This window comes from Hemitrygon akajei, chromosome 5, assembly GCF_048418815.1.
Source record: "Hemitrygon akajei chromosome 5, sHemAka1.3, whole genome shotgun sequence".
Classification (NCBI taxonomy): domain Eukaryota; kingdom Metazoa; phylum Chordata; class Chondrichthyes; order Myliobatiformes; family Dasyatidae; genus Hemitrygon; species Hemitrygon akajei.
The window spans coordinates 22,273,721-22,298,197 of record NC_133128.1 but is presented as its reverse complement, the minus strand read 5'-3'; the positions used below and the strand labels follow the sequence as shown (position 1 = coordinate 22,298,197).

At 41.8% G+C, this 24,477-nt stretch overlaps 1 protein-coding gene across 6 annotated transcripts in view; it reads left to right on the top strand.

Annotated features, from left to right (window-relative positions):
- The window catches only part of LOC140727541 (cell adhesion molecule DSCAM), a 779,430-nt gene that overhangs the window by 598,741 nt on the left and 156,212 nt on the right, over positions 1-24,477 (top strand). For all 6 annotated transcript variants that reach the window (XM_073045003.1, XM_073045002.1, XM_073045004.1 and 3 more), the window contains 3 exons: positions 14,396-14,492; positions 16,907-17,035; positions 20,394-20,561. In XM_073045003.1, coding sequence (XP_072901104.1) covers positions 14,396-14,492; positions 16,907-17,035; positions 20,394-20,561 — 394 coding nt within the window. The remainder of the gene's footprint in view (positions 1-14,395; positions 14,493-16,906; positions 17,036-20,393; positions 20,562-24,477) is intronic.

The following is a 24,477-nucleotide window of genomic DNA, read 5'->3' as shown; positions in this document are numbered from 1 at the left end:
TTTTGCAGCTGTGAATAGACTGACCTTTCTCTTGTCCGTCTCAAAAAATATCGAATGCTTTATTTTTGCAGTGCAATTGTTTAAAAAGAACCATTGCAAAGAGCCATTTAATGAGCACGGCTATATTTTAACAGAATATCGTCATTATGCAAAACCCTTTTGCAGTATTAACAATAACTTGCATTTCTTTAGTTCCTGGAATATAATGAAACATCCAAACCATCATGTAAGAGTTTAGTCAAAATTTGATCTGAAATGCTTGAGGGGCTATCAAGACTGATACTGTAAAATTGATTGTGGAAGTAAGATTGCAAGGACTCCTTTAAAATTTTGGGAGAAGGATTCCAATGGTAGGATCTCGGCAGGTGAAGGTATAGCTTCCAGAACTGATGTAATTAAAATTGGGGATATTTATAAGGCAAGAGAAGGAAGTGTGCAGAAACATGGGAACCTTGGAGAATAAAGTGCAGGAACTCATGGTTAAATTTGTAAGCAAGGATGAGGATTTTTAAATTGGTGGTTTTCGAGACTAGAAGCTAATGCTGGTTAGTAACCAGGGAGGTGATGGGCAACAGACTAGCTACAAGTTACAAAGTGGGCGGCAAATATTTTTACAAACAAGAGAGAATCTGTAGATGTTGTAATAAACACAAAATGCTGAAGGAATTCAGCAGGCCTGGCAGAATTTATGTAAAAGAGACCCTTCATCAGAACCAATGAAGGACTGTGGCTCATAACAAATTAGGCTCATTAGCTATCTCTGGCTAACATGGGTAACAGTGAGACAGCCATCTCCAATAAGTAACACACATCTAGGGTCGGTATGACTTGGGTTCAACCAAATAGGAAAGCTGGAATGTTCTGTTGAGGAACCAACAGTTATGGTGAATTCTGTATAAGCACAGCCCCTTGCAAAAGTTATCATTAACCAGGAACTAACAGAATTTACACCATTTATATTTACATCAAATATTTTTAGATGAGCATAAGTTTGCAGTTGGCCAAAGATTATTGGAATGGCAAATTATTAACTTTACATGTAATTTGCATTGAATCATAAAAGAGCAAAGCGTTTGAGAAAAAAATGTACATTTTCCTAACTTGTCTCTGCTATCTCATGTTGGCATATGTATCCTATTTAAAAACGCCAGAAGTAAGCCCACCCTCGTGAGTAGCGAATGAAAGCATTGTTGACCAAATGTTGAGATGAAGCCAGATTAAAGCCAATTTAACCTTAGTTCAAACTACTACCAAAAAAAACTGGACATTTGATTATACTCAAGGAATTATATAAATGCAAGTTATTGTTAATACTGTCAAAAGTTTTTTCATTATGACAATATTCCTTTAAAATATAACCATGTTCATTAAGTGGCTCCTTGCAAATGGATGAGGGTGTTGGGTTGGATCAGATAGCAGATTGGTGGTGGGGAAATAGAACTGTAGTTGGGGCAAGAGGAGCCCCTTTAAAGTCAATTTGAAGGAGCCTGCTATATGAATATTCCATGTATATCTCTCTGATCTGAGCAGAACAATCCCCGCTTGTCACTTATAAATTTGGGCTATTTAAATACAAAGCAGATAAAATGCTGACAGTTTGCGAAACTGAAGGCTTTGGGAAGCTCACGCTGATGAAGAGATGAGGCCTGAGGCAGATCAGCCAAGATCATATTGTATGTTGTAGAAATTAAAATAAATAGAGTGAAAGAAGAATAGTAAAGTAATATAAATGCCTGCAAGAAATGAATCTCAGGGTTGTATATGATGACATATACATACTTAGATAATAAGTTTACTTTGAACTTTAAATGTTAATTCAGAAGTCTGAGAGAGAAGCTGTTCAGAAAATGTTGAGTGTGCATCTTTAAGCTCCTGATGGTAGTAATAAGAAGAGAGCATATGCTGGATGGTGAAGGTCTTACAAGATGGATGCTGCCTTCGTGAGGATGATCTTCTCACGATGGTGGGGAGGGTAGAACCCATGACAAGGCTGGCTGAATCTCCAACCCTTTGCAGCCTCTTTCAATTCTACATGTTGGAGCCTCCATACCAGGCAGTGATGCAACCAGTTAGAATGTTCTCCCCCATATATATATGTAAAAATTTTCCTAGAGAGTCTGTGACATACTGCATCTCCTCAGACTCCGAGCAGCCATATTTCTAGCATTGTCAGTACCAGCTCCTGTAAAAGAAACTCTAACACTCCACCTCTCAGTGATGTATGGAATCAAAAGTCACACCTGCTTACATATGACTGCTTCAAGAAGCCAGTCCCAAAGACCAGTCCCAAAGGTACTGCCCTAGTGAGGACACAGTTTACACAAATGAAAAGAGAAAACAAAATCAATGGAAGCACATTGAATCTGCTTTAATGTTCATCTATTGAATAATAATTGCTGACCTCTTTGATCATTGTTTTTTTTTGTTCTCCTTTCTCTGCGCTTAGATCTTGAAATGTTTCAGAGCTCTGTCAGTGTCTTCTTTTTAATCACTCCTTCTCACCTCAATCACCCAGCCGAGCGAGTGGATTTTTTTTGACATGGTTACTATAACAACATCCCATTCTGACCCCTATCATTGCTGTTTCAGAAAGTGCCTCAGACCTTCATATTGAAGCCTCTGATAATATTCTCTCAATCACAGTGAAGAGATAGAGAAAGAAAAATCAATTTCACTGTGGATGCAATTAAATATCTTGGTTTAAATGAGTTACCCTTCGTGGATTTGCCACAAGATTAAAAGCTATTTGAACAGTATGTGGGATTTAGATTGCAAGGTTTTTCTTCCACACAAAGAATAAAGGAATTTTAGACCATTAGACATAGGAGAAGAATTAGGCCATTCAGCCCATTGAGTTTTCTCTGTTTTTGATCATAATTAATTTATTATCCCTCTCAACCCCATTCTCCTGCCTTCTCTCCATAACCTTTGAACCCTTTACTAATCAAAAACCTATGAACCTCCACTTTAAGTGTACTCAATGGCCCCCACAGCTGTCTATGGTAACAAATTCAAGATTCACCAACTTCTGGCCAAAGGATTTTCTCCTCATCTCTGTTCTAATGGGACTTCCTTCTATTCGAAGACTGTTCCTTCTGATCCAAGACTCTCCCAATATTGGAAACATCTCCATGTCTACTCTTTCTAGGTTTCAATGAGATTCCTCCTTCATTCTAAACTCCAGAGAGTATCAGTCCAGAGCCATTTTGAGCTAGAAATCACACACCAAAATTCAGTTGAGATGCATCTGTAAACCACAGTCAATGCCTTTTGTTATGCATGTCAAAGTTCAAAGTACATTTATTATCACAAGTCTGGAGACTTTATACAATGTTGAGATTCATTTTCTTACAGACAGCAACAAAACAAAGAAACCCAATACATCCCATTAAAACAAAAGAAGACCGTCCATCAGAGTGTAGAGAGAAAAAAATTGTGCAAACATTAAAAGTAAGCAAGTAGCACTCAGAACTGCAGTTCACAAAGATGAGTCACAGACACGATGCCAGCCATCACTACAGCCAATTCGGTAGCTTGTTAATTGCAGGCCGTGGACACAGTTCAGCACAGTGACGTGTAAACCTCTCAAAGCAGCTGTTAACCTCGTGAAGCAAACCTCGCCTACAGTACCGATACCCTAACCTTTTCAATCTAGCCCGGCACTTAAATTGTCCAAACTTTGAGTTTTTCCTTGCACTCAGACCCAGGCCCTGCTGCTTCGAAACACTCTCAGATTGACACTTAACCTTTCCAATCCAGCTCGGCACAAGTCGATCAAGCCTCAGGTCTTTCCTCGCTCTCGGGCCCAGGCTCCACCTCAACTCTGCCTCGCCTCCATTTGCGTCACCTCGGTGCAGCCATATCAAATTGCCTCCAGCCCCACTCCAGCAATGGCCATGAATTAACTCATTCCCCACTCTCCACCCTGGACCTCGCACCCTCGATTCGGCTCGTACACACCACGCCGCAACCTTCTTGCACCTTTGGGACTTCAGTTCACACCGCAAATATGCCAGGTCATACAGGCAGTTCAAGAGTTCAATTCCGCCAGGGAAACGATCAATGAAGGTAATTCATGCTTAGGTAGAAAGGAGCACTGGTGGATATATTGCAAATCACTAGGTTTGACCAGTTGTCGCTGGGTAGACTACTCACATTGATCACCAGTCATATACTCATGTTGAACATTCAATGACACACTAGCAGCCTCCAGAATATCTGATTGCTCTTGTCCTAATAATATTGATACGAAGCAACCAAACAGAAAGCCACAGTGGATGCATTATCAATATTGGCATAGAAATTGTGCCAAAAATGGAGGAAAACAATACAGTAAATACTCTACAGAGAATAAAAAAGGATTTTCATTTAAAGGAAGTGAAGGGAATGAAAACAGTGCAGAGGGTGCAGAAGGATACAATATTGAATAAATAGCTGTATTTTATTAACAAGAAAACAGCAGCTTTGAATTTGTACAGCTTCGTTCCACAGCTGTCTGGTTGTGTGGAACTCATGTAGGAACACAGAGATCCCACGCTTCCTGGAAAGTCCTGGAATGCTACTCTCTAGCATTGGATTCCTTGGAGTCAAGAGGCAAAACACAAACTTCTTCCAGTTTCCTTGCAGATACACTTGTAAATTGTATACCCCAGAAGTATCTTGCTCTTTTGCAATAATATGCAGTATGGGTAGGTTATTGCTTGGAGCTGGAATTAGAATTGGTTTATTATTGTCACATGTACCAAGATACATTGGGAAGCTTGTCTTGCAAACTGTTCATACAGATCAAACCATTGTACAGAACATTGAGGTAGAACAAGGTAAAACAATAACAGAATGCAGAATCAAGCACCACTGCTACGCAGGAAGTGCAGTGCAAGTAAACAATAAGGTGAAAGTTCATAATGATGTAGATTGTGAGGTCATGAGTCCATCTTATTGTACTAGATAACCATAAAATAGACTTATTACAGCAAGGTAGAAGCTGTCATTGAGCCTGGTGGTATGTGTTTTCAGGCTTTTGTATCTTCTGCCTGATCGATTTGATATTCTCAAGGTTCTTCACATACTGAGTACTTGTGCTGAACAAAATTATACTGCAATATTTCATAAAATCTGTTACTGCTCAATACTCTGGTGAGGCCACACTTATTTTCATATATATACCTTGCAACAACGTTAACAAGCAGCAAATGAGTTTAACAATGTTCATGAATTTACAAGTTTTACTGGTTAAGTGGGTCTTGAAATTTCTCTAATGTTTATACAGATATAGGCCATTCAGCCCCTTGTGCCTACTCAGTCATCCAGTAAGATTATTGCTGACCTTAAATCTCAACTCCACATTCACATCTACCACTTTACTGATAAATATTACCTATGCGTCTTTATTTACATACTTTCCTGTTCACCACTCCTTGAGGTAGGAAGTCTAAAGACTCGAGATTATCTAAGAGGAAGAAAAATCTTTGTCGTAAAAATGGGCGACTCTGTTTTTAAACAGTGATACTGAGTTTTAGATTCATTTGGAAGCAACATCCATTGCAAGTCATGTTGGTCCTGTTGATCTTTCCCACTCAAGATGTTTTGATACATCCTCTATTTAATGATTCATTCAAAGTATCATATCTTCTGTTAAGTTATACATCCATTCATCAACAATTATAGACCAAAGATATGTTCAAACTCATAATTATTCTCATCCCAATATTCCATGCAAGTGCTGAGATAAACAAACCTGTGTAATATTTAATTTCTCAGCAATGGTGGCATCTGTCGGTCTCGAGAGACCATGGATCTGCGCCTGAAGTTTCCAGGGCGCAGGCCTGGACAGGGTTGTATGGGAGACCGGCAGTTGCCCAAGCTGCAGGCCTTCCCCTCTCCATGCCACCGATGTTGTCCAAGGGAAGGGCACTAGGACCCATACAGCTTGGCACCGGTGACGTCGCAGAGCAATGTGTGGTTAAGTGCCTTGCTCAAGGACACACACACGCTGCCTCAGCTGAGGCTCGAACCAGTGACCTTCAGAATGAAAAGCAGGAGCCAGGTCAGTTAGGAGTAAAGAAACACCTTCATTTGCAATTGTGTTTACAATTTGTCAATGTGTTTAGCATGGACACTGTGGGCCAAAAGGCCTGGTCCTCTGCTGTGAAATGTAGAGTTTTCCCCTTTCTGTTCCTTCGGCCTCAAACATCCAAAATGAAAGGATGCCGGGACATTTGCAGTTATGGATTTCAAAGGTTATGGAGCTTAAGCAGAGAATGAACTTGCAGTCCCAATCAGTCATAATCATCTTCAGAGACAGAGGGTGGCATGGTAGCAGAGTGTTTAACACAATGCTCTACAGGACCAGCGACCTGGGTTCAATTCCTGCTTTCTTCTTGTAACAAGTTTGTAGTTTCTCCCCGTGATGACGTGGGTTTCCTCTGGGTGCTCCAGTTTCCTCACACAGTCCAAAGGCGTACCGGTTGGTAGATTAATTGGACATTGTAAATTGTCCCTTGATTAGGCTAGGGTTAAATCAGGTGTTGCTGGACACATGGCTTGAAGGGCCTGTTCCGCACTGAATTTCAGTAAATAATATTGGTGTGAATAAATTGTCACCTCCTATTCCTAGAGTATTTAATAAGTGAAGGACCCCATAGGCCATTTAAATTCATTTGGATGGGAATCCATGAGTTAAGTGAATTAAGTGATTGTGTTCCTATCTCTGTCATCTTGAGTCAATTGTCCTCTGTGAGTGAGTCAACACTGAAAACTTACTCCCCTCTAATTCCCCTCTACCACCACTCTCCTCTGTCTAGCGGAATTAGTTCTTACTCTCAATAATTTCTCCTTTGGCTCCTCCCACTTCCTCCAAACCAAGGGTGTAGCCGTGGGCACCCGTATGGGTCCCAGTTATGCCTGCCTTTTTGTTGGTTTTGTGGAACAGTCCATGTTCCAAGTCTATACAGGTATCCGTCCCACTCTTTTCCTTCACAACATCGACGACTGCATTGGCGCTGCCTCCTACATGCATGCTGAGCTCGTTGACTTCATTAACTTTGCCTCCAACTTTCACCCTGCCCTCAAATTTACCTGGTCCATTTCCGACACCTCCCTCCCCTTTCTTGATCTATCTGTCTCCATCTCTGGAGACGGCTCATCTACTGATATCTACTATAAGCCTACAGACTCTCACAGCTACCTGGACTATTCCTCTTCCCACCCTGTCTCTTGCAAAAAGGCTATCCCCTTCTCACAATTCCTCCGTCTCTGCCGCATCTGCTCTCAGGATGAGGCTTTTCATTCCAGGACAAAGGAGATGTCTTCCTTTTTTAAACAAAGGGGCTTCCCTTCTTCCACCATCAACTCTGCTCACAAATGCATCTCTCCCATTTCCTGCACATCTGCCCTCACCCCATCTGCCCGCCACCCCACTCGGGATAGGGTTCCCCTTGTCCTCACCTACCACCCGACCAGCCTCCAGGTCCAACGTATAATTCTCCGTAACTTCCGCCACTTCCAACGGGATCCCGCTACCAAGCACATCTTTCCCTCCCTCCCTCTTTCTGCTTTCCACAGGGATCGCTCCCTATGCGACCCCCTTGTCCACTCGTTCCCCCCATCCCTTCCCACCGATCTCCCTCCTGGCACTTATCCTTGTAAGCGGAACAAGTGCTACACCTGCCCTTACACTTCCTCCCTCACCACCATTCAGGGCCCCAGACAGTCCTTCCAGGTGAGGCGACACTTCACCTGTGAGTCGGCTGGTGTGGTATACTGTGTCCGGTGCTCCCGGTGTGGCCTTTTATATATTGGTAAGACCCGACTCAGACTGGGAGACCGTTTCGCTGAACACCTACGCTCGGTCCACCAGAGAAAGCAGGATCTCCCAGTGGCCACACATTTTAATTCCACGTCCCATTCCCATTCTGATATGTCTATCCATGGCCTCCCGTATTGTCAAAATGAATCCAAACTCAGGTTGGAGGAACAACACCTTATATACCAACTGGGTAGCCTCCAACCTGATGGCATGAACATTGACCTCTAACTTCCGTTAATGCCCCTCCTCCCCTTCTTACCCCATCCCTGACATATTTAGTTGTTTGCCTGTTCTCCATTTCCCTGTGGTGCTTCCCCCCCCCGCTTTCTTTCTCCCCAGGCCTCCCGTCCCATGATCCTTTCCCTTCTCCAGCTCTGTATCACTTTCGCTAATCACCTTTCCAGCTCTTAGCTTCATCCCACCCCCTCCGGTCTTCTCCTATCATTTCGCATTTCCCCCTCCCCCCACTACTTTATCTTACTGACTCTCCTTTCATTTAGTCCTGACGAAGAGTCTCGGCCCGAAACATCGACAGCGCTTCTCCCTATAGATGCCGCCTGGCCTGCTGCGTTCCACCAGCATTTTGTGTGTGTTGTTTGAATTTCCAGCATCTGCAGATTTCCTCGTGTTTGTTGAAACTTATTCCTGTGTTCAGTTTCTTCGAATAAAATGTGCATTTTGTAGATAGTAATTTTCAAGCAACAGGTTATAATTGCAGCATGGTTCATTTTAGAAATATTAATAGATATTATCCACGATAAAAGGTAATATAATCTGAGCAGTCAGTCACCATCACTGTCAACCGCACTAAGAAGTGTATACTAGACTGCAGTTTTATTCTCGCAGCCCAGGCTAACTAGAACATAAAACCATCAAACATTCCACATCAATTTGCATACTTATGACTAACTCAAATTTAATGAATTCATTGCTTCGGATGGCAATATGAGCTTCAGTCTGCGGTTAGGGGGCTTCAGGCACCACCTGCTGTTTCAGCAAGCAAGCTATTTAATACTTGCACGGCAAATGGCAGCATTTCGCTCTAACAAAGTTTTACTTCAGTGGTGGGAAAATTATTGAAGGAGATTCTCAGAGACAGGAATTACGAGCATTTGGACCTGATTCGGGATAGTCACATGGCTTTGTGAGGGGCAGGTCAAGCCTGATTGAATTCTTTAACAACGTAACACAATATGTGGACGAAGGTAGAGCTGTGGGTGTGGCGCAGAAGGATTTTAGTAAAGCATTTGATAAGGTTTATTTGATAAGGATCGTCCTGATGAAAGGTTTTGGCCTGAAACATCAATTGTTTATTCCCCTCCACAGAATTTGCCAGACCTGAGGGTTCCTCCAACATTTTGGCTGTTATCTTTGTTAGATTATCACAGTGATGATACCACAAAAGGACTTTATTGGCAATGTAGGAGACTGAGACATCTTGTTATTAGAATTGGTTTATCATTGTCACATGTACAAAAATGCAGTGAAAAGCTTCTCTTGCATATTGTTCGTACAGATCAAATCAGACACGGTGCCTTGAGGCAGAACAAAGTAAAGCAATGCAGAGTACAGCGTAAAAGCTACAAAGAAAGTGTAATGTAGGTAAGCAGTAAAACACAAGATCATAATGAGGTAGATTGCAAGGTCAAGAGTCCAATTTATCAAACCAGTGAACTGTTTGAGTTTTGTAACAGTGGGATAGCAGGCTGGTGGTACATGCTTCCATGTTTTCGTATCTTCTGCTTGACGGGAGAGGGGAGAAGAGAGAATGCCCGGGACAGGTGAGGTCTTTGATAACACTGGCTGCTTTACTGAAGTATAGACAATGTCCACAGAGTGGAGACTGGTTTCCATGGAGTGCGGTATGGTGTCCACAACTCTCCGCCGTTTCTTGTGCTCAGGTACAGGACAGTTGTCAAACTCAGCCATGATACATCCAGATAGGATGTCTTGTAAGTGGCATCAATAAATATTGGTAACTAAAGGTTAGCTAAGGAGCCTGAGTATATCTGCCTTCCTTTTTGAGAAGCAAGAAGCAGACCTTCTTTCTGTCTTCTCTGCAACAGTACTCCTGAGAGTATGTCTACAGTTTTGCTTTTGTTTCATTACTTATTTCCAGATGGCCCATATTTATTGCCTCTTCCTAATTAACTCAGTCGCCTTCTTGAACTATTCTCTTCTTCTGGTGAAGGTTCTTCCAAAATTATGGATAGGCAGTTCAAGAGTCTAGACCCAATAACGATGAACAGTGATGGTGTGTGACTTAGAGGAGATGCTGCAGGGGATGGTGGTGTCCCCTTTGACCAGGAGTCCTTGTCTTCTTTGATCTGAATGAACTCGCTGACAGAGCAGAGACTCTCTACAACCTTCTACAGAACAGAATTCCGAGGATGAGCCAGTCTGTGCAAGCTCCTGCTTGACTCAGTGCTAAATAGAACATCCTTTATGTTGAGATATGATCCCCGGTGCGAGACTTCTCAGCCAGAAGAAGAATCCTCCCTTCATCCAGCTTGTCAAGCTATATAAGAATGTTGTAAATTTTGATGAGATCTCATTTTAATTGGCCAGTCTCTAAAGAATACGAGCCTGATCTACCCAATATCTGTTCAAGTATCCCTCTCGCTGTGGCCAATATATCTCTTCTAAAGTAAAAAGACCAAAACTGTACTCAATTCTCCAGTGCAGTCTCACCACGGCCCTATGCAAGGAATTCCAGGTGACAATCAAAAGGACGTTTGTGAGCAAGTTATTAAAGAGAAGGTATCATTTACAGATTGTCAATGACATAGGTGTATAAGATGATGAGAGACATTGATCGTGTGGATAGTCAGAGGCTTTTTCCCAGGGCTAACACGAGAGGCCACAGTTTTAAGGTGCTTGGTAGTAGTTAGTGAGTGTGTGGAATGGGCTGCCGGTGATGGTGCTGGAGGTGGATACAATAGGGTCTTTTAAGAGACCCTTGAGTAGGTACGTGGAGCTTAGAAAAATAAAGGGCTAAGGATGACCCGAGGTAATTTCTAAAGTAAGTACATGTTTAGCACAGTATTGTGGGCCGAAGGGCCTGTATTGTGGTGTAGGTTTTCTATGTTTCTATGACATTTTTCACCTTCATGCTAATAACTAAGATCAGATTGATAGCACAATAGTTCACTGGATTGGAAAACCCACTTTTGTGAATTGTATCTGCCCTGTGTTTTCAATATTGTGATTGTACTGGAATAGTTTGGTTTAAGATGTGGTTATTTTTGGAATGCACATCTTCTATACTACAGCTGATCCAATAAACTTTGCAGTGTCCATTGTTGTCAGCTGTAGATACTATCCAAAGCAAATCAGATTGGCTAAAGGCAGATTTCTGAGATGGTAGGAAACCTCAAGAAGAAGTAAAGTTGGATCATCCACTTATTAATTCCAGTGGAAATGGTTACAAATGTTTCAGCCTGATGGTAACTGCACATGTGTGAAGATCTCTGACCTACTTTGACCTGACCTCCACTCAATGTCACCTCAAAATGGCTCAGAATGCTCCTCAGAAGCTTTGATACTTGAGTTATACAAAACTGGCCCTCTTAAAGCGTGGCCAAAGGAATTACTACAATTCAGGGAGTGAGTGACATGCACGAAAATATCATCTACTCACCCAAGAAGAAAAGTGCCTGTTTACATGGTTTCCAACTTGTATCAGACAGCCCAGGTGTGAAGAGCCAAAGGTTTTACTGCTGTTCTGCAGCACCAGCGTTCAAAATCTGGACTGAAAATGAGTCACTAAGCATTTTGAATAGGATTGGATTGCCTTTGTAGGAGTTTCTACTTATTGAACATTGACTGCTCCGATTTGCTGGACATGTATGTGCTGAAATGTCCTCTGTGAGATTAAATTAAGAACTTCCTTCCTGAACTTGCATATCATGGAAGGTGAGGCGCAATTATCTTGGGCAGCCTGGACACCAACAGCTGACTACCAAGATGAGGGGCCATTTCTCTCCACAGATGCTGCCTGATCTGCTGAGTTCCTTCAGCAATTTCTCTGGCTGAGTACCAAACATCAGTATGCTGTCTAAACATGCACCCTTTCTCCTGGTGTTTGTTTTAACCAATCAGGATGCTTTTATCTTCAGTGTAGAAGATTGGGAGAGTGATATAATGTCAAAAGTGGATTATCAGAGTAGATATGACTCATTGATTATGATGGTGGAGTAATTATGAATAGGGGTGTACTGCATAATGTAAAATTACATTGGTGCAAAGTTTCTCTTTCTTTCCAATTGTTCAAGTCTCTGACTGTCCTTCCCAACTGTATGATATTGCCAACCATTTCCCCTTCTGATACCACCCAGTTCACGGTCACCCATTTTTCTCCATACCACTCTCAGCCTTAGTCACTATTACTTGCTCTATAGTTCCGACTATATTTCCAGATCATCTGCGAATATCACCCCACCCTAACAAAGACCCAACTTTCATTCTCCCTCTAGTGACCTCCCTTTGCTCCACCCCTCTTCCTCACTCAGTCCTCAGCCACTTCCATTAGGTGTCCTCAATTTTCCATTAGTAGGTGGTTGGGGTTCGCAGGATGAAGATTAATATGCCTGAACATAAGGTTTTCCTGCTATAATCAGTGTTTACTGAATGTAAGTGTAGCTAATTGTCTTTTCATTCAGAACACTCATAGCAGGAACACTGAAAAAAATCACCGTGAATTTAATTAGAAATAAGAACACAAGCACTCAGTGGCCACTTTATTAGGTAAACCAGTACACCTACTCATTAATGTAAATATCTAATCTGGCAATCATGTGACGGCAACTCAATGCATAAAAGCCTGGAGACGTAGTCAAGAGGTTTAGTTGTAGTTCGGATCAGATATCGTTATAGGGAAGAAATGTGATCTAAGTGACTTTGACTGTGGACTGATTGTTGGTGGCAGATGGGATGGTTTGAGTATCTCAGAAACTGCTGATCTCCTGGGATTTTCAAGCACAACAGTCTCTCGAGTTTACAGCGAATGGTGTGAACAATATCCAGTGAGTGGCAGTTCTGTGAGTAAAAGCATGTTCTTAATAAGAGAGGTCAGAGGAGAATGGGCAGGCTGGTTCAAGCTGGCAGGAAGATGACAGTTAACTCAAATGACCATGTGTTACTATAGTGATGTGCAAAATAGCATCTCTGAATGCACAACATGTCGAACCTTGATGTTGATGGATGACAGGAGTAGAAGACCACAAACATACACTATGCACGTTATATACAGGAGGCACCAATGAAGTGGCCACTGACAGTGTACTTATTGAAAGAACTGAATTGGTAAGAGGATTGGAGGAGAGTGGAGAAAGATTATTTCATGTAAAGTGGTGGGATTTTAAAACTTATTGCATGAAGTTTGATGGAGGAAGAAACTGATCACATTTCAACACTCAATAGATTGTAATCACTGGCTTAGAAATTATGAGCTGGAAAGTGGGATTAGTATCACTCACTATTTATTTGGAGGTACAGCGCACAGCATGCTGTTCTAGCCCACCAAGACCTGCTGCCCAGCAATCCACTGATGTAACCTTAGCCAAATCATAGGGCAATTTACAATGACCAATTAACCTACTAACTGGTACATCTGTGGATTGTGGGAGGAACCGAGCACGCAGAGGAAAACGCATGTGGACAGGAAGAACGTACAAACTTTCTTACAGAGGATGCCGGAATTGAACTCCAAGCTCTGACGCCTCAGGTTTTAATAGTGTTGCATTAACCACTAAGCTATTGGGCTTTCTCAGCCAGAATGAAGAGAATGAGCCAAACTACTTCCCCCTTTGCCATTGATTTCTATGAATCTATGGTTATAAAAGTCACAGTCTTGCAGAAATGATTAAATGGCAAACTCACTTGGGGATGCAAAGCTCATACATATAAATTGTTGCCAAAATATTTGAAAGTAGTGAAGATACTACGATATTTGTGGGGCAAGAACTAAATTCCAGCCCTGAGGAAGAATTGCAGATCCTTTCCATCAAGCTGAGAAAAAAAAAATCAAATTAACCATTTGATGTCAGTTTTCATAGAGATCAAGAATGAGGAAGCATCCATTTAACATATCCATCAAGAAGAACAGTGGTCAGAAGCTACTTCGAAGGATCTTTACACAACAGAAAACTGTATCACAGAAATAGCTGAGCTGTAAGAGAAAAATTGGATAGCTACTCAAGACAAAGGAAGTCACAGGCTTACAGAGAGAGTAGGGGAGTGAAATGCATTAAAGTGCTTTTTGAAAGACACAATAAACTATGAAGTTCATTGCAAGGCTATTGACCACGTACAAGTATCAAAGCTTGGATAAAGAGAAACACTTCCAGCATAATGATAACAAAAAATGCTTGAAATACTCAGTGGGTCAGGAAGCATCCATGGGGGAAGGAGACAAAGCTAACTTGACTTTTAAATTGATGGCCTTTTACCAGAATTTTTCCACAAGTACTCGTTTACAACTTCAGTTGCTGATTAATCTAATGTGTGCCTATTTTCACTGTATATTTTTTTCAGCATGGTGGTTGTGTGTTTAATCTTAACTACTGGTTCAATCTTTTTTCTCTTCAGATTACCCCAACGGTGAGAGGAGATTCAGGATTCTTTTCCTGTCATGCCATCAATTCGTATGGAGAGGATCGAGGGCTGATACAGCTCACTGTACAAGGTGCGCTATCATGCTTTGTGGAGTGCTTTTATCTCCTGCCTCACCCACACTCCTCATGTTGTGTTGTCTTTGGAGATCAATGCAGAGACCATGCATTGTGAGATATACCACTGTCCAGGGGAGCCTAAGAGAGGTTGGCTAACTGGATCTGAAATTGGCTCAATGGCAAGAAGCTAGGGGATTTGGTTGCTGGGTGTTAATGCAACTGCATAGCTTTTCCCAATGGAGATGCATGGTGCTCAATTCTTTGCTTTTAGTAATGACATGGACTGAAATCTAGGGATTTGATAATATGTCTACAGGTGAATCAAAATTTGGCCGTGAAATTGAGAGTGAAGACAAAAAGTGTAGCAGATGTGGTCAATTGAAAAGTGGCAATTGGAACCTAATCCAGAGAAATGAGAGGCAACACATTTACTGAGGTGCTATAAGACAAGAGAAGCACTAGAAGCAAGAGGATACTAAGAAATGTGGAGTTACAAAGATACCTTGCAGTGAATGTCCACAGATCCTTAAAGGCTGAAGGACAGGTGATGAGATGATTGGAAGAAGCAAGTGAGATCCATTCCTTTATTAGCTGAGGCATACACTCAATGGCCACTTTATTAGGTACACTTGTACACCTCCTTGTTAATGTAATTATTTATTCAAAGCATCATGTGGCAACATCAGAATAGGGAAGAGATGTGATCTATGTGATCTTGACCATGGAATAATTGTTGGTGCCAGATGGGATGGTTTGAGTATTTCACAAATCGCTGATTTTCTGGGATTTTCATGCATAGAGTTTACAGAGAATGGTCCAAAAACAAACAAAAAACATGCAGTCAGCAGCATTCTGTGGGCAAAAATGCACTGTTAATGAGAGAGGGCAGAAGAGATTGGCCAGACTGGTTCAAGCTGACAGGAAAGCGATAGTAGCACAAATAACCACACGTTACAACAGTGGCATGCAGAGGAGTGTCTCTCTGCACACAGCTCTTGAAATGGATGGGCTACAGCAGCTGAAGACCAAGAACGTGCACTCAATGGCCACTTCATTAAGTACAGGAGGCTGCTAATAAAGTGTCCACTGAATGTACAATGAAGAGTGTTAGCCCAGAGCTGGAATATTCTGAGGTATCCTGGTCACCACATCATAGGAAAGTGTGATGTCACTGGTTGTTTATGAGAGAGTTGGTGGGACTGGAAACTTTTGAGCTATGGGGGACCACTGGATAGATGGGAGACGTAAACTGGTAAATTGGTTTATTGTTGTCACATGTTCTGAGATGCAGTGAAAAACTTGCTTTGCATGCCATTCACACAAATCAATGCCCTGAGGTAGAACAAGAACACAATGCAGAATAACGTGTAACAATTACAGGGAAAGTGCAGTGCAGGTAGACAATAAAGTACTGGGTCATAACGAGGTAGATTAAGTTCAAGAGTCAATCAAGTTCAACTAGGGAATTTGTTTGTCTTTTAACAATGGGATTAAAGGTCTTCCTTTAGAACAGCGGAGTCTAGGGGGAGACTTAATTTATTTAGAGATGCAGTGCAGAACAGGCACTTCTGCCCAGAAACCCACCTATTTAACCCTAGCCTAATCACAGGGTAATTAATAATAACCTACTAACTGTTATGTCTTTGGTCGGTGGGAGAAAATGAAGCACAGGGAGGAAACCCATGTGGTCACCAGGAGAGTATACAAACTCCTTCTAGTAGACGCAGAAATTGAACTCCAAACTCCGATGCCCTGAGCTATAATAGCATTGTGCTAACTGCTTCACTACTGTGACACCCTAAGGGACATTCAATTATGGGGATCCCAGATAAAATAAGCAGCAAGAATTTATTTCTCTTAGCAGAGGAGTTAAACATAAAGGGAAATTGATTTATAGTTATTATTGGTAGTGGATAAAGGAAAGATAAAGAAAAGGAATTTCATTGAGAGGGTAGGGGTGTCTAAAATCCATTTGCTGGATGTGGAGGTCGGGGGGAAAACCCTGATCTATCTGGATTTTAACCTAGCTAAAGACTAATGTCAGAAGATGGAATTTGGTGAGGGAATTCTCATTTCAATTGACCCAGAATACCCTCCATCCACGTTACAACTGTTCTAATGACCAGGGCAATGTTATACATGAGGAATGGTATGGATGTGGAAGTGGGTGCATTTTGTAATGGTGTAGAGTTGGAAAGAGCATTATAGTCACCAACAGGCTGATTCAATCTGAGAAGCTGGCCTTGCAGGGCTGATGAAGGAAGAGATGTAAACTCTCAGGTAAAGATTAAAATTCATTCCTCATAACTTACTGAACCACTGAGCTTCAATCGTAGTCAATGTCCTGAATGCAGTATGACAGATCAGAAATCGCCTGACATCAGTGAGCAATTTTTTCCTTGAAATATTTCATCTTGATGTGTTGCAGAACCTCCAGACCCTCCGGAAATTGAGATACGTGAAGTGAGAGCTCGGAGTATTGCCTTGAGGTGGAGCATGGGTTTTGATGGAAACAGTCCCATCACCGGCTTCGACATCGAATGCAAAAACAAATCAGGTGAGTTCCAGAGACCAAAGAGTTAATGTGAACTTCCAGGGGGAGTCGTGACTAGCAGTGCAGATCAGAGGCAGACAACAAATCTGTCTGAAAATGAGATTGTAGTGCTCATGACTTTTCTGCAAATGTCCCTTTCATTCTCCTATTCAAATCTGACAGCAAATCAGGAGGAACCAGAAAACTTTCACTCAGGACCTCAGGTAGATGGTACAGTGGTTGGGAGGGAAAGGGTGGAAGAGAGATTAATGAGGGAGATTCAGGGAAGAGCAGATCCAGATTTTGTTTTAGGAGCCCTCCTGCAGCCAATTCTACAGCTTTGTGATTTCCCGAGGAGAACTATTTTCAATGATGAAAGAATCATAGAGACATAAAGTGATACAGCGTAGAAACAGGCCCTTTGGTCCAACTGATGCATTCTGGCTAAGATGCTCATCTAAGCCAGTTCCATTTGGCCCATATCCCTCTCAACTAGCAGTTCCCAACTTAGGACACAGACTCCTCGGTAAATGTCATTAAAAGATTGGGAAGCCTCTACTCTAAACCTTTCCTGTCCATGTATCTGTCCAATTGTCAGTGAAGGAAAGAGACAGTTATCTGGTTCATCAGCTGGTGCTGCTGCTACTGTAATGTGCTAGTTTGTGCAGGTGTAGCTTATCATGTAGTCTTTCATTGGTCAGATTTTATTGGATTCTTCTGGTCAAAGCATCGCTTATAGTATGTTGGAAATGTAAAAGCAGTAAGGCATGTGGACTTTGGCAGTGGGTCTGAGACCAATAAGATTAAAGAATTGAAAAAGCTGAAGAAAAAGAGATGTATTGGAGTCAAATCCACTGCAGCAGTTAGGGGTTGGGGTTAGATAAAGATAGAAAGGATAGAGGAAAAAAAAGTGTTCACTTTTGAATAAAACATCTGCAGCAATTTGTTACATCCAGGAATGATACTGAACAAATTGTGCTCTTTTCATCCTGAACCAGAAAATGTTGAAGAAGATTGAACTTGCAATTGCTGCATCAAACAAGCTCAGTCATCAATGCAAAATCCAATCCATTTCAGTACTTAAGCTCACCTGCCAAAGGCTCATTGACTGCCCAGTTGGCACAGGAGAAGTTGTGGCCCCAGGATTGACCTGCCGGAAGCTCCCAGTAGTGGGAGTCTTCATTAGATGTCATATGATAACCTCTAGGAGACCATCCCAGCAGAGTCAGCATTCTTAAACAGAGACGAGGCAGAGACTGACTCTATTCCCAGTTTGCCTTCCAGTCAGGTACGAATAGGCTTTACGCCGCCTCCTTGCTAATGCAAACTGAAGACCTTCCCAGTTGCCTGTGCTACATCAAGACTGATATCCTTCATGTCATTTCAGGAAGACAAATCTGAAGTCATACTTTCATTATTTTAAATCTGTCACTTCATTGCTTGTATTTGTTTAATTTTCACATGGAAAGTACATGGTGTCATCAGTGATTATTCAGTGGGGGTTTTGTTTTAGGCTGTCAGTGCCCTGAGGCTGTAAATACTCAGTGTCAGTTACATTAACCTTATGAATATTATAAAACCCAAGGGCTAATGTAACAGAAGTCGTGTGTTAGCTTGCTTCAGAGGCAATGTTTAGCAATTCAGGTATCACACAGTCATTAGAAAATTACATCCTTACTGTGGCTTCTGGAAGTGTGCTACATGCTGGTTAATTGGTGCACTCAGCAGCCAGTGACTTCTTAACATTTTTATTTCATTTCCTTGAATGTATTTGCTTCTAATAATAATGGCAAGGCTAACAACACTCTGACAAAGGGACATATGTGACAGCAACTCTGCCTGGCGCACATACCCTATTGCAACAGACCTGAAATGCTGGAGGAGCTCTGCAGGTCAGACAGTATCTAACAAGGGAACTAAACAGACAACATTTTGGGCCAAGACCCTTCATGAGGATTCAAGGTCTCAGCCTGAAACACTGACTGTTTATTTCCCTCCTTAGATGCTGTGTGATGGTTAAAATTTCCAGCATCTGCAGAATCACTTGTGACACATACCCTATTGGTGAAAATCCAGAGGTTGATGGGGTGATACTGATTGCAGTAGGATGAGGGGTCACTCCTTCTCCCTCTTCTTTAATTCTCTGAGCTTTCAGCCTGATTTTCAGCTAAACTGCTGGATTGCAACAGACTTGCTTTGGCCAAGCTCAAAGCAAATTCATTGTCGAAGTATGCACTGTATACCACATACAACCTTGAGTTTCATTCTCTTGCAGGCTGATACAAAACAAAGACAGACAATAGAATCATTGAAAAAGAACACACAAGAAAAAAACCCAGAGCATCCAATATGTGAAAAACAATCAAGCAAACAATGAAAAGTAAACACATAATACAGACTTGACTTTGAAATTAGACAGCTGTTTAGAATGCACCTGCACCAACAATCTAAACTCACCTCTTTCCCTTGATGGTAAAAATCAGGAATTTAATGATGGCACTGAGTATAAAAATTATTAGAAGAACATTCAATTTTTCAGACCAATTACATATTTTGACTAGAAAGAGTTCAAAGAAATGTTATGAGAATGTTACCAGGATTTGAGGAATAAGTTGGACTTTATTTTTGGAATTTGAGAGACTGAGAGGTGACTTTACAGAGGTGTATGAAATCATGAGAGGTATAGATGGGGTAAATGTACAAGGTCTTTTCATGGGGGTAAAGATAGAGTCAATGCATGCAACACAGACACAAAATGCTGGAGGAACTCAGCAGGGCAGGCAGCATCTATGGAAAGGAGTACAGTCTGCTGAAGGGTCTCAGCCCAAAACATCAACTGTACTCTTTTCCATAGATGCAACCTGGCCTGCTTGAGTTCCTGCAGCATTTTGTGTGTGTTGTTTAGATTTCCAGCATTTGCAGATTTTTCTCTTGTTTGTGAATACGCACAATCTTGAGGAATATAGGTAGGGTGAATCCACACAGTCTTTTTCTCCCTGTGAAATGGAACCAAAAGCTAGAGGGCATAGTTTTAAGAAGAAAGAGGAAAAATTTTAAAAAGACCTGAGAGACAACTTCTTCATGCAGAGGTTGCTCTGCATATGGAACAGGCTACCAGAGAAAGGAGTTGAGGCAGGTTCAATAACAACATGTGAAAGACATTTGGATAAGTGCATGGAAAGGAAGATTTTAGAAGGACTTGGACCAAATATGAGCAAATGGGACTCACTCAGGTGGGCGTCTTAGTTGCTATGGACAATTTGGACAAAAGGGCCCATTTCTGTGACTATCTGTGCATGGGTCCCCAATTAATGTGCCTCAATGTAACTATGCCCAATGGAGCCAATGCCTTGTGAGGGACTGTGTATTCTGTGCCCTGCAGACTCCTGGGATGCTGTGCAAAGGACAAGAGATGTCTCACCTCAGTTAAACCAAGCCACCATCATTGATCTGCACCCATCTTCCACCTACAACATCCGCATGTATGCCAAAAATCGCATTGGAAAGAGCGAGGCCAGCAATGAGCTTACAATCACCACAGACGAAGCAGGTAAGTAGGCAGGGGTCAAGGGTTGAACAGTTCTCTGCTTTTCATTTTACCACCAACAGCAAGGTGAAAACTCATAGCAACACGCAAACAAAATGCCGGAGGAACTCAGCAGGTCAGGCAGCGTCAATGAAGAGGAATAACCAGTCAGTGATTTGAGCTGAGACCCTTCAACAGTACTGGAAAGGAAGGGGGAAGAAGCCAGAATAAGAAAGTGTGGGGAGGAGAAAGAGAGCAAGCTGGCAAGGTGTAGGCGAGGGGGGGAATGTAGATGGGTGGAGGTGGGCAATGAAGTGAGAAGCTTGGAAGCAGTAAGGGGCTGAAGAAAGAATCGGACAGGAGAAGGCAGTGGACCATGGGATAAAGGGAGGGATGAGGGACACCAAATGGAGGTGATGGGCAGGTAGCAAGAAAAAAAGGGGTAAGAGGTGAATAGAAAAAGAGAAGGGTGAGGGAGGAGAAATTATTAAAAGTTGGAGCTCATGCCATCAAGTTGGAGGCTACCAAGACAGAATATAAGGTGTTTTTCCTCCAACCTGAGAGTGGCCTCATTATGGCAGCAGAAGAAGCCATAGACCAACATGTCAGTATAGGAATGGGAAGTAGTGTTAAAATGGGTGGCCTCCAGAAAGCCCACATTTAGTAGTGGACAGAGTACAAACCCAAGCCAACCGGGAAGAACATTGATAGGGTTTTCTGCAATGCAGTGGATCAGCACTGGTACAGGAGATCAGTTAAGGCCATGTTGTGCCTTCATTTTATGGAACTGGGAATATCATTAAATGTGCCATAGAGCTTTTCCAAAGTTATCCTCAGGAACCCAGCAGATGTTTCCTCTCCACCTCCAAACTTCTTGATCGAGATTGAAACCATTGTTATTTTGTGAGAGAAAAAACTAATTATACACATCAGTTACGTTCTTAATGACGCCCAGGTCACTGTAGCTTTCTGCAGCTCCATGTTTTGGACTCTGACATGCATGTGCCTGTCTGTTTGGTACTTTCAATGAAAGTTTCACTTTCTGATCAATCAAAACCCAATGTATCCATCTGATTGAACCTTATCAGGGTGATTGAAGAGGAATCCAGTCTCACTGAGCAATCTGGGACTGTTGCCAGGTGCAAACCTTCAGGTCTCTTCACTGATTAATTGCAGAGCAGCTCAGGATGGAGGAAATGGTTACTGAATCTCTCCCACATCGTAGCGGATGGAAATACTTCATTCTGTTTCAGCCACCAGATTAGATTTTCTTGAGCATAAAATTTGGTCTGACCTTGAGGCAGTTTAACTCAACAGGACAGCAATGGTTTTTTTAAACTTTAATTCTTTCTGCTGAAGGTGGAGCAAATGGGAGATGGGAGAAGGATGGGGGGAGATAGAAGAAGACTCATTGCCACACAGTGGACTTGTTTTGAGAAATGGGCCTCAGTGGGCTCAGTGTAAACTTGTGGAGCAGTACCTCATTCTCCCACAAGGCACACCGTGACCCTTAGTGTTGCATTCAGCTTTTTCATATAGCCCACACTATTAAATTACCAGCATTCACTTCACAATCCTCTGGTAACTTCAGATAATTGTTCTGTGTTAATACCTCCCATGGGCTAGCCTTGGCCAGCACAGTGGTGCAGTTAGTAGAATTACTGCCTCACAGTGCCAGAGATCCAGATATGCAGATATTCCAGATATCTACTATTCTCTATGTAAAAACCATCCCTCCAAATTACTTTAAAACCTTCTTCCTCTCATAACCCTCTACCCTCTTGTTTTTAACATCCATACCTTGGGGAAAGGTTTATCACTATCTGTCCTTCTTACAGTTTTACATACTTCTATCAGGTCACTTCTCTCCCTCCTTCACTCCAGGGAAAGCAAATCCACCTTATCCCATCTCCGCTCCTAATAAAATCTTCCCACACAGGCAGCATCCTGGTGAATTTCCTCTGCTTTCTCACCAGTATCGTATCCTTTCCATTGTGTGGTGAATGACCAGACTGGCACACAATACTCCATGTGCAGTATTGCCAGTCTTTCTGCAAATTTGTGACAGAGTGTACCAAGTTTTATATTCTTTGACCTGACCTATGAAGTCAAGCATATCATTTGCCTTATTCACCACACTATCTACCATTTCCGGAGAACTATAGACTTGAATTCCACGGACTCTCTGCTCTCCAGCATTCCTTAGCACACTGCAATTTGCTACGTACAGTGGATTCTAGTTAATTGGACCATCAGTTAATTGGGGAAGCCACGTTTTTGGGACAACTCTTAAAGAACAAAATCTAATTGAGAAAATAGCTGGAATCCCTTCATTTATTTGGGACACCATGCTGCTTATTTGGGACAGGAGACTGTTGCCGAACAGTGGTGTGGCCATTAGACGCTGGACCATGCTTTGAGCAAACAGTTTTTAAATAACATTAGTTGTATGTGCTTGTGTTTAAAAAACAGTGATTTTTGACACTGGTGGTTAATGATAAATAATCAGTAAGACAATTCAGAACTGTTTTACTCACTGCAGTTTCAAGCATTCAGGCTTGGAGATGCCAGGAATGGCTGGGAGTGAAAATGAAAGCTGATAATTTTTCATTAGAACTGATTGGTTCTAATACAATATGGACAAGATGATTATGCAAAATTGTTGAAATCGATTGAAATCCAGAGGGTTGCTGCAGACCATAAGACCCTCAGACACAGGAGCAGAATTGGGTGATTCAACCCATTGAGTCTGCTCCACCATTCCATCATGGCTGATTTATTATCCCTCTCAACCCCATTCTCCCCATTACCATTGACACCCTTACTAATCAAGAACCCATAAACCTTCATTTAAAATATAAGTAATATCTTGGACTCCACAGCAATCAGTGGCAATGAATTCCTCAAATCCCCAACACTGGCAAAAAATACTCCTCTTCCTCTGTTCTAAAGAGACATCCTTGTATTCTGAGACTGTGCCCCCTGTTTCTAGACTCCCTCACGATAAGAAGCATACTCTCCATGTCCGCTCTATTTAGGCCTTTCAGTATTCAATAGGGTTCAGTGAGATCCCCTCATTCCTCATATATCATATTTCCATGAGTTTTTGAAAGCAGAAAATATTTACAAGTAATATTTGCTGCCCATTCCTAACTGACCTCTCCAGGTCAGTTGGGAAAATGGTTGACGTTCAACAGTCTTGCTGTAGATCTGGAGATATGCAGAACTGGAATGGGTATGGACAACAGATTTCACTTCCAATTAAACCAGATAGAATTTCACTTGCTAATTACAATCTAGCATTTTCTTTTCCACTGGCTTTTTAATTCTGCATCTTCTATCCGGTTGCACCAGCTATGAAGGTGGGATTTGAACTTGCACCTTTACTTTCTCTGGAGATAAGTGTTGTAACTATTATGCTACCATTGGAAATGGAATAATCTAATGAATTTAACCCGGAGTCTCCTGTATTAAAATGAAGCCTTGGTGATTAGTACCAGTGTTCCAACCTTGTATTTCTTCTAATTTTTCATCTTAAAGAAAAGTCTGTCTGATTTTTGTAATAACACATTAAATACGAACAGAGTACTGCTCGTTTATCAATCTGATCCTGAATTCATCACAAAAGGAACATCATCACTGTTCATTCTTTGTGCGTAATGCTCAGTTGATGAATTTGTTCATCAGGGAACTGGATCAAAAATCTGGGTAAAAGTGAGGTTCAGCCACATTTTCCTGTGTTCTTTGCTACTTCAGTAAACAGCTAAGGTGCATATGGCAATTTCAATGCCGACATTGAAGACTATGCAAAGAAAATTGCTAAAATGAAGCATATTTGCGTGTAATGGTAACACATAAATAGTTGAAATCAATTTAAATCCTGAGGGTCTGTATTTTTCATTTCACCGGAAGGTTTCAGTATATAGTGTGTGGGTTCATT